Source organism: Oryzias latipes, chromosome 11 (assembly GCF_002234675.1).
Source record: "Oryzias latipes chromosome 11, ASM223467v1".
Lineage (NCBI taxonomy): Eukaryota > Metazoa > Chordata > Actinopteri > Beloniformes > Adrianichthyidae > Oryzias > Oryzias latipes.
Window position 1 is genome coordinate 15,136,626 of NC_019869.2, and position 11,058 is coordinate 15,147,683.

Consider the following 11,058-nt stretch of genomic DNA (forward strand, 5'->3'; position numbering starts at 1 on the left):
CACACATCCACATGGTTGCATTTAAAAAAGAAAAATGTTATTGACCTGCAACATTCAGTAGCAAAAAATGCACTCATTGATTCTCATTTAAAGTTCATGTATTTCATGTTACCTTCACTTGCCTGGTTGGTGTGTGGTTGTTTTTCTTGATTTGTTGCACATTTGGACCCTCTTGTCTCACAAAGAAGACCAAATGTATTGGTATTACCTTGTAAGCAACAATAAGAAGAAGAAAGGCTCATATCTTTAGAACAAATCCAAGAGGTCCTCTTGCCACCGGTGCAGTGAGGGCTCTAGAGTAACTCTTTGATTGAAGTGTCTTCATTAAATTTCTGAATTGAAAGCACTATGCATCCCAAAACCATCCAAAACACATGTGGCCCATCTCCACATGGTTGTTTTTCTGCAATTTTCTGATTGTTCAGCCAGATCTGACTTAAGGACTAAAGGAGCTGTAAGACTGTGGGGTAAAAACTGACTAAAACAATTATTTTCTATATGTGGTAAAGACCCTTTGAAAAATAAAAATATTCACTTAATGATGGCAATTTTCTGAAACTTTCTTTGTAATTTAGTGTAATTATGTAAGATTAGGAATAAAAAGGGAAGCAAAAACACATCTAAGTTAGTTCAGTCAACCAGTTCTTTTCTGCTCCAGAATGCCGGCTTTTTGTTATTTTTTGCGTATTTATTGTGTTTACTGCGCTGCACAGATGCCATGCAGGACTGGCATACAACAGGCAGACACTGCTTAACATTGCAGACCTGCATCATATTGGATTTAACGGATTTATACCTCCGGACCTGCAATTCATTGTGCGCCCTAATGACCACCGCCGCCACAGCCATCGGGATGCCCCCGGCGCGCCGGCCTCCTGCGAACCAGCTGACCCGAGGAGAGTGCTTCAGAGACGGCGCCGCAAGAGAGGGAAGAGGGGGGGGGGGGGGGGGGGGGCTCCACGCTCGGCTAAAAGCCCGTGCAACCCGACCCCCGCTACCCAGCCTCCTGCTAGCCAACGTGAACGTCCGGTCTCTGGACAACAAACTGGACGAACTAAGAGCCAGGACGACGACACAGCGGGAAATACGAGAGTGCTGCGCTCTGATCTTCACCGAAACGTGGCTCTCGGAAAACGTCCCAGATTCCGCTCTGCAGCTACAGACGCACTCCATTCATCGGGGAGACCGGACAGCAGCCTCCGGTAAAGCGAAGGGGGGCGGCGTGTGTGTGTTTATCAACAACACGTGGTGTGGGGACGTACGGACTGTTCACCAGCACTGTTCGCCTGATGTGGAGTTTTTGTTGCTAAAGTGCCGTCCCTACTACCTGCCAAGGGAGTTTACAGCCGTGTTTTTAGCTGCTGTTTACATTCCCCCGCGAGCCAACACTGCAGCGGCTCTCGGCGAGCTATATGACGTCATCAGCGCTCTAGAGACGGCTCACCCCGATGCTGCAGCTGTTTTTATTGCTGCGGGCGACTTTAATCAGTCCAATCTCCGGACCGTATTTCCCAGATATTACCAGCATGTTAACATTCCCACTCGTGACAAGAACATCTTGGACCATGATTACACAAACATAAAGGGTGCATACAGGGCCGCACCCCGCCCCCACTTTGGACACTCGGACCACATCTCTTTGTTTCTGTACCCAGCCTACAGACAAAGACTCAAACAATCTAATCCAGTCACCAAACAGGTTCAGCTCTGGACCCCTGAGACTGAGAGCACATTGCAGGACTGTTTCATGACAACAGACTGGGATGTGTTCAAAGCTGCAGCCACTCTGGAGGACTCTTCTGTCAGCATACAGGATTATGCTGACTATGTGACTGGATACATCAGCACTTGTGTGGAGAACATTGTGCCCACCATCCAAGTCAGGAAGTTTCCTAATCAGAAGCCCTGGATAAACAGCCATGTACATCACATGCTGCGTGCTCGCTCCACTGCATTTACATCTGGCAATGAGTCCGAGTACAAAGCTGCGAAGTACGGCCTGAGAAAGGCCATCACAGCAGCAAAGAGGCAGTACAGAGAGAAGCTGGATGGCTTCTATTCTACTGCTGACTCTGGCCGCATGTGGAGGGGCCTGCAGCACATCACAGACTACAGAAGCAGCACCAGCACCATCAGTGCTGCAGACAGCCTGCCCGACGAGCTCAATGCATTCTACACCCGCTTTGAGACGTCCACCCCCCACACGGAGGGACCATTATACTCTTGGACAATTACACCCCCCTCACCCCCACCAGTCGTCTCATCAGCCCAGGTAAACAAAGCCCTGAGGAGGATCAACACCCGCAAGGCAACCGGTCCGGACAACATTCCTGGACGAGCTCTCAGAGCATGTGCTAACGAGCTGACAGACATTCTCACCTCCATATTCAACCTGTCCCTCAGCCAAAGAGTGGTCCCCTCCTGCTTCAAGACCACAACCATTGTTCCCCTCCCCAAGAAGAGCCCTCCCACCTGCCTGAATGACTACAGGCCAGTAGCACTCACTCCGATCATTATGAAGTGCTTTGAGAGGGTGATGCTGACCCACATCCAGAGCAGCATTCCAGACACACTAGACCCCCTGCAGTACGCATACCGGCCCAACAGGTCCACCTCAGACGCCATCGCTGCAGCACTGCACACCTCCCTCTCACACCTGGAGAATAAAGACTCCTACATCAGGATGCTCTTTATTGACTACAGTTCTGCTTTCAACATGGTTGTTCCCCACAAGCTCACCCACAAACTGTTCTCCCTTGGAATACATCCCATCATCTGTGACTGGCTCCTGGACTTTTTGACTGGCAGGCCTCAGTCTGTCAGAATAGGGAACAGGACTTCAGCCAGCATCATCACAAACACTGGCACACCACAGGGCTGTGTTCTCAGCCCAATCCTCGACACCCTGTTCACCCATGACTGTGGGGCCTCTCACAAGGACAACATCATCCTGAAGTTCGCCGACGACACCGCTGTGATAGGACGCATCACTGGCGGAGACGAAGCAGCCTACAGGAGGGAAGTGGCCAGTCTGGTGACATGGTGTGGGGACAACAACCTCACCCTCAACACCGACAAGACAAAAGGAGATGATAGTGGACATGAGGAAGGAGAGGAGGAACCCTCATCAGCCGCTTCTTATCCGAGGTCTGGAAGTGGAGAGGGTGAGCAGCTTCAGATATCTGGGGGTCCACCTCAGCCAGGACCTCACCTGGACACTAAACACGTCACAGCTGGTGAAGAAAGCTCATCAGCGGCTGTACTTTCTGAGGAGGCTGAGGAGGTTCGGCATGTCCCCGAAGATCCTCAGCAACTTCTACAGCTGCATGGTTGAGTCCATCCTGACCAGCTGCATCACAGTGTGGTACGGCAGCTCTACCGCTGCGGACCGCAAACGCCTGCAGAGAGTGGTAAAGACTGCGTCCAAGATCACCAGGACTCCTCTTCCCTCGCTGCAGAGCATCTACAAACGCAGGGTCTGCAGGAGAGCTGCCTCCATCATCAAGGACCCTACCCACCCGCAACGAGGACTGTTCACTCTCCTCCCCTCAGGACGGAGGTACAGGAGTGTGAAGTGCAGGACCACCAGACTCAAGAACTCTTTCTTTCCCTCTGCCATCAGACTCCTTAACAGCTGACTGGAGTCTGGAAAAAACAAACTGCACCTTTGCTTATCCTAATTGCTGCTACTGTCATTGTCACTTTTGCACATTTGCACTTTTACAACAGCCACTCGACATCTTGTGTTTTTGTGTGTATGATGTGAGTGAATTGTTTTGTTTCCTCTATACTTTTGGGCATTCGGAGCAGACAGCAAAGAAAGAATTTCATTGTGCAGGGAAACCCGTTTCTTTACTGTGCATATGATAATAAACCCTTTGAATCTTGAATCTTGAATCTTTTGCTGAGGTGCAGAAACACAACAAAGTCCCAAAAAGGCTTTGAAGATTTCAACACAAACCGCGTTTAAGAACGCGTTAAAGGGATCTTGGTGGTTTCTGCTGAAAGGCTTTATCTCTACAGTCTGAGCTTGGGTCAGAGCAGAGAAATGACAGCGTACTCCAGCCTGCAGAGTCCCTCAGCTGACATCCTGTGACCTCTGAGTCATGAAAGATAAAGCGTGACAGAGCTCCAAATCCTTTTACTTCTTCACCTGCTGACCACCTGATCCAGGATTACTGCTGCTGTGGGAGGGGTCACACGAAAAAGAAAGCAGTTCTTAAGGAAACACAATGAGGAAACACTACTTGAACCAGAACTTGTATGCTGCCATACCACCTTTTTACATGTCCTGGTTCTGGAGAATGATGAGGATGAGTTATTTTCTTGCTGTTAGTTTTTTTGGCTCTAAAGAAATGTTATAGTTTTTGTATTTTTGCCCTCACCATCCTGCCTTGGCCCAAAAGATGGTGTGTAAGCTGAAAGATACAAATAAGGGATTTAAAATGAATAAAGTGTTTTATGTCAGAGTTAAATATAAAGAGCAGAAACTGCCAAAATGCAGAACGATTAGAAAATTTGAAATTAGCCAATATTATCTTGTTTTGGTCAACTAAGCTATTTCAAAATGGAACTTTAACTTTTTATTATTGTCATCTTTATAACATTAATAACTATGTGAAGTTATATTTATTTAGTTTTTTCCTGTTTTTTGTCATGTTTTGGGAGTTTTCTCCTGTCATCGTCTCACTTTACCCACAGCTGCCCTGGTTTTCAGTTCATGCTTGTCATTTCATCTATGTTGTCCCTATTTGATTTCTCACTTGTCTTACAGGTTTTTTTTTTAAGTCAAACCTGTCTGCAGGTCTTCTGCATGTTTATTCCTGTTCCTGACACAATGAGTCAATTCGTGAAAGTTTAAATTTCATTTTATTATTGTAATTTTTGTCATCAAAAATTATCTTCATTTAGTTGCTATAAATTTTTAAAGGTCACTATATTTTACACTTTTAAATTTCCCAATTCTCTTAATTGCCATATCTTATTTGTTTTAGAGTTTTTCTCATTTCAAAATTTCAACCTTTTTCTGTCTTATTTCATTTCTTTTGTCCCTTGTATTGTTTTTGGCATTACATCATCATCATATTGAAATTAAATTTTAACAACATACATTTATTCAGTGTAAATATGTCAAATCAATAAAAAAGCAATTAAACAAAAATGTTTATTTTGCTTAAAAAAAGAAATTGTATTCGCATTAATGTACGTGGCATGCCTTCAGGACATTTTTTAACTCATCTTATAAAGTTTTCAGTTGAGTCTGGTAAATTTTTGAGTAATTATGTTAGTTGCGTAACTTGATATATTTGTTTTGGGAAATGTTTTAATCTTTTCCTTTTGGTTGCTCCCTTTAGGGAGGGATCTCCAAAGTGAATCATTCTCCTCCGTCTAACCTTCTCCTCTGCCTCCTCCTTGTTCACATTAACGACCCTCTTGTCCTCCTACATCCATGAACTTCCTCTCTGATCTTTGATGTTCTTCCACGTTTCTCCAACCTCAGCTTCCCTTTTCTAACGTCATCATGGTTCCTCCTCTCAATGTGACCAAACCACTTCAGTTTGCTTCCCTATATTCATCTCCAAAACATCTAACATGAGCTGCTCCTCTAATGTTTCCCAGTGGGAGCTATTTGAAAAGATACATTTTTAAGTTTCAGTCCACAAATGCATTCTTCTTTGTTGCACGTTTACCATCTCACCCAAGTCTTGGTTGTTTCGCTCTCCAGGTGGTTTCCAACAGAGCCGACATGGCCATTGGCTCCCTCACCATCAATGAGGAGCGGTCGGAGGTGGTGGAGTTCTCTGTTCCGTTCGTGGAGACCGGCATCAGCGTCATGGTTTCCCGCAGTAATGGCACAGTTTCTCCCTCTGCGTTCCTGGGTGAGGTGTTTTACAACTCCACTACAGAGTTTGATTTGTCACCGAAATTTCTAATCTTGCCTTTTAAGACATGCATTGTGTTTTTTTATATGCCATCTGTCATTCTGGAGGGTTATTCTGGCCCCCCTCCCCCCAGGCTCAGATCCTCCACCTTTACTTGCGGTTTGCTGATTTTAGAACTGCAGTCTTGTAGAAAGAGATCACAGATGTTTGATGTTTAAATGTCATCAATTCCTGCAGATTTTATTTTGTTGTTATGAGATTCATTATTGCATCTTTGTCTATTCAGTTGCTTCCTTTAGAGGTTGCCACAGCGACTCATCTGTTCCAGTAGCCCCAATGTTGTCCTTCCATCTTTTTCCCATCAGACCTTTGGAACATATCAACACATTCTCATCCCTGTCTTTAATCATCCTAAAATGTTGCATGTCTTTCTCATGGTCAGCTATTTCTTTTATTGTTTTTTTTAAACACTCCTTTTTTTTTCATTTATTATTTATTTTCATGTCTTTCCTTGAAATTCTTCAACGTTTTTCACATCTTTTTGACTTTTCCACCAAAAACAAACAAACAAATAAACATACATTCCAAAAAGAGCTAAACAGAGTACATAAGACAATGAGGTGAATGTTTTCTAAAACTAAAAAGTTTAACTATATTTTTCTCCTCAGGTGTGTGTGTTCTGGCAGCTGTAAGAGCATCTACTGTATGAGTACTAGTGTGCCATCATTACTGCAGGTGAAGGAAATCTCTCTAAATCCTCTTTATAGCCACTTTAGAGAGTTTACAAGAAGAAGAGGCTTTAGGGTTGAACTTGGCACATCAAGATTAAGAAAAATAACTGGATTGGTTCAGCTGAAATATCAACATGATTTAGGACAGACTCTAAAAAAAAAAACTCTTTTCATTTCAAACTGCACCGGATTTCACTAATATTTAATAATAGAATAAATAAATAAATAAAACAAAGTTGAATAACATTCAGTCAAACAGCAGGATGCCATGTCCCTACAATGATAGAGAGCAGTTTTGATCCCCTGCAGGCAAAGAATTAGTGCAAGCAGAAAATGTGATTGTGTTTAATTTAGCCATTTGTCTTCCCTTTCTCGTTTTAAAATGTTTCTTTTTATTTCAGACTATTAAAGGCAGTGGAAGTTTGTCAAACAATGACTTGATCATCTTTTGTAAACTAGATTAAATACACTGAACTATTTGTGGGAAATATTTGTGCATCTGCAAGGATTATTTGGCCCAAAGTTGCTGATCCAACATTGCTTATTTAGAAACATGGGATGGCTCTAATTTAATAAAAGCATATACGCTACCATAATAGTTTCCCATGCTACCATACTTGACCTTATAAAAGGCAATAGACGAGACATTTATCATCAAAACAGGAAGAAGAGATCGGAGCATTTTCAGAATCTCCCCAACAATAGATGAAATCACTCACTCTACCCAACTCGAACCTCAAAAATACAAAGATGGATTATGAGAGATGAATTTACGTCTTTTTTCAAATTAAACGCTAGGTTATTTCATTATTTCCCTCAGGAGGGATTTTGTCTCTTCAAGAATAGAGATCCTTGTTGTTTTTGCTGTAAATCTTTGGGAAAACCTTTTTTGTGCTTTTACTTGCACCTATAGGTTTAAAAAATTAGACTTAAATTGCTAGTTTTATTGACATTTAAGTTGCTTTCCAAAGCTATGAATAGGGTGTTTTCAGCAAAAGAAATTGTCGAAATCTGCTCTCTCCTCATTGATTTCTACCAGGGTAAAAAAATTCAACCTTTGGGTGGTTTCACTGATAGGATGTAAACACTCACTTCATTTCATGAATGTGAAGTAGCATGAGGACTCTTCAGAACATCCATGAGATGTCAAAACCTACCTGCAGACCTCTTAAAGTCCAGTCCTGGACAAAAGAAAAGACAAAGTTTCCCACATTTGAACAGTTTATCACTGTGCAGCAGTTTTATTATATTATTTAATCAGAAATCCTGGTGCAAAATTACTTTGTGACAAAAATTTACTATTCCTAATCTGATTACGTCTGCATGACATTTCTCCTAACCAATAAAAAAAATGGGTTATTTCTGTAAAAAACATGTTAAATTGCCTGAATAGAATATTCTATCCACACAGTGACATCCACTAATTAAATCAGTTTTTCTGGTTTTCGATTTCCATCTTTTCCACCATTAAAAACACCTTACATGCAAACATTTGAGATAGTGAGATTTTGGAAATTTGAACTTAACAAATAATATTTTATGCATTCGAAAAAAAATATATGGTGGCAGTCTCTGGATATTTGACAGAATCTTGCTTTGTTCATATTTCGCTATAAAACAATATTGGCGGCATTCCTGTGTGGTTTGACACAAGTATGAACCTAGTGTCATCTGAGCAGCTTTTCAACATTTACAATTTGATCACCGCAAAAGGCCACTAAATTAACTGATAACTATTTACTTTCAGTGCTTTTAAAGATCATCCGTTTTTTTTTATTGTAGTTCATTTTTATTTGTATTTGGATATATTTTTTATTATTATTGTAAATTTACTTTTACTTTTGGGACACATCTTAAGAACTTTGGGTTGCACTTTCAGCAACAATGTTAGTGTCTGCAGACTTGAATTCTTGATGAAGATGATGGAGGAGTGAAGAAAACAGTGCACTCCATCTTTCACCATGTTTTCCACGGTGACGTGTGCCTTTGTTATGGAAACAAAGCTGAATTTCAGCTCTGCTTTTTTCTGACTCCCACCTGAAGTGGCAGCAGCGTGACATGACGTGACGCGGCAGTGCGGCGTGATCAACCTTTCATTCTCTCATTTATAATGAGGTTGCCCAGCAGCCCTGACATTTTATATAGTGCTGTGCAGTATGTGGGAAGTCATTTTTCAGTTATAAAAAGAGGGTCTTCACAAAGCTGCCAACTCAAACTTTAAAACAAGATTTTCTCCGCTTTGAAATAAGCTGGCTTCAACTCAGATAACAACTCTGAATGCACAAATCTTCTTACCTTAAGACTATTTATTTACTGGTAAGATGAAGAAAACTAAATATGGTGAGAATTCAATTCAAGAAGAAGAGAAATTGATAAAAATAATAAAGGATTGGGAAAAAGGATGGACTCAGACTGATGCAACGAAAAAAACAAAAAAAAACAGAGGAGAATAGTTTGGGGGGGGGGGGGGATAGTTTGAAGCAAAAAACAACTGGGGCATTTCAGATGTTCTCAGATGTTTTAATCTGCGCGCCGCCTGGTTGACATGATGCCGTGTGCATGCAGCAGTGGAGACCCTTTAGCAAAAATGACTTGTTAACACAGAGCAGCGTCTCAGGCGATTACTCCCTAAACCCTCCATCTGTGCTTGGAAGCTGTCTGTGAGAATTCTGCATACATTCAGCTGCAGACAGGGTAGATTTGAATTGTAAAACAAATCTCTACATTGTTGGGTGTTTTACATAATTAGCTGCATAACTGCACTCTTATTTTACAGCATGCTTTCATCACGTCTTTGTTTCTTTCATAAAATATTTGATGTTGGTGTCACTTCTGTTGCATTTTCTTCAGTCCAAGCATGCCGTCTTAGGGGATGCTTATCCTGAAATGTGTCCTACAAACCTGGAAGGTCAGCTTGCAGTTGAAGCTCATCGATTTCCTTTGTACGTCTAACTCAAATCTGCAGCAAGTATCAACCCCTGACAGTGCTGATCCTCTCCGTTGTACATTTATTCATCTGTCAGTTAAGATTTAGGAGACAATTGGAAACACATCATGGCTGGATGGAGACGGAAGGCTCCCAAGGCCATTTTGTCCTGTGTGGTGACTAGAGTGGGGACTGCATTCAATATTTACATATACAGATCTGTGTTGGTGGAGGAGCAGAAGGGAGGACAAAGATGATCTTTTATAAAAGCATATTGAAATTAAAAAGATTCTTTCCCAAACTATTTTTACGAACATTTTACTGTGTGTGTGTTTTTTTCCCTCAAATATATTTGAGATATATCTCAAATATATCTCAAATATATGGTTAGGTGCTACCTAACCTAATTATAATTAGCACCTAACCATTCAAAACAAATTACACTTTTGCAGATATGTGCCTTGGGGATGAAAGCAATAGACATGTTCTTGTTCTACATAAGTTTAACTATAAAAATAAATTCATCCTAAGTTGTAGACATTTTCATCATCACTGATTTGGCTTTTTTATGGTGCCCTTACCAAGATGGTAGTCTTTTAAACAGAAAAATGCTTTTTTTGAGTTCACATTTTATAATTTTCTCTTTGTTTGGTAAGTAATTCTTTCAATTGTATTTATATAGCTCAATATTACAACAATAGTCATCTCAATCGGCTTCATACTGTTCATTCATTCATCTTCTGCCATCAGAGTCACAGGGCTGCCAGATCCTATCCCAGCTACTTGTGGGCGAAGGCAGGGAACACCCTGGACAGTTAGCCAGTCTGTCGCCACAATCACACACACACCCAGAGGGACAATTTAAAGTTGCCAATTGAATGGATGTTGGGGGTAGCCAGAGTCAGAGTCAGAGAAAACCCACACAGACCCTGGGAGAGCATCCAAACAGAAAGGTCCCATTGCTGTTCTGTTTCAGTTCCCCCAGCTGGGACTTGAACTGGGGGTCTTCTTGCTGTGAGGCAAGAGCGCTAACCACTGCACCACTGTGCAGCGTTAATTAAGAACATGAAATCAGTCATACACTACGATAGATTATTGCTAAACCTAACTAAACAGACTAAACTAAACTGGGCATCCTAAGACCCTCCTTCTCAGTAAGGACCCCCCCCCCCCCCTTTCAAAACAAAAAATAAAAAACTAATTCAGAGGAAAAAAATAAAGAAGAAGGAACCTCAGTAGGGGGCAGCACTTGTGTGTTCAGATGGATCCTTTGTCAGCAATGCATCACTATGTAGGGCTGAGAATGTTCTGGTGAGCTCCAAAGATGCCTCAGGTTTGCAGTGTCCTGTTTCTTGATTTATCTTGAGTATTTAGCTTTGACTAGTTTGAAATTACATGCATGAAATTCATTTAAAAGTGTATATATTATATATTCTCTTGCAGGTTATCAACCTGCAGACCAGAATTCATTTTTAACTTAACAAGGTCTAGAGATAGTAAAATGTGGCTCCCATTTTAA

At 41.7% G+C, this 11,058-nt stretch overlaps 1 protein-coding gene across 1 annotated transcript in view; it reads left to right on the top strand.

Moving 5' to 3' along the window:
• Window positions 1-11,058, top strand: part of LOC101172912 (glutamate receptor ionotropic, NMDA 2D) — a 244,735-nt gene that overhangs the window by 189,574 nt on the left and 44,103 nt on the right. The window contains exon 10 of the mRNA XM_011480970.3: window positions 5,726-5,879. Within this exon, the coding sequence (XP_011479272.2) occupies window positions 5,726-5,879 (154 nt within the window). The remainder of the gene's footprint in view (window positions 1-5,725; window positions 5,880-11,058) is intronic.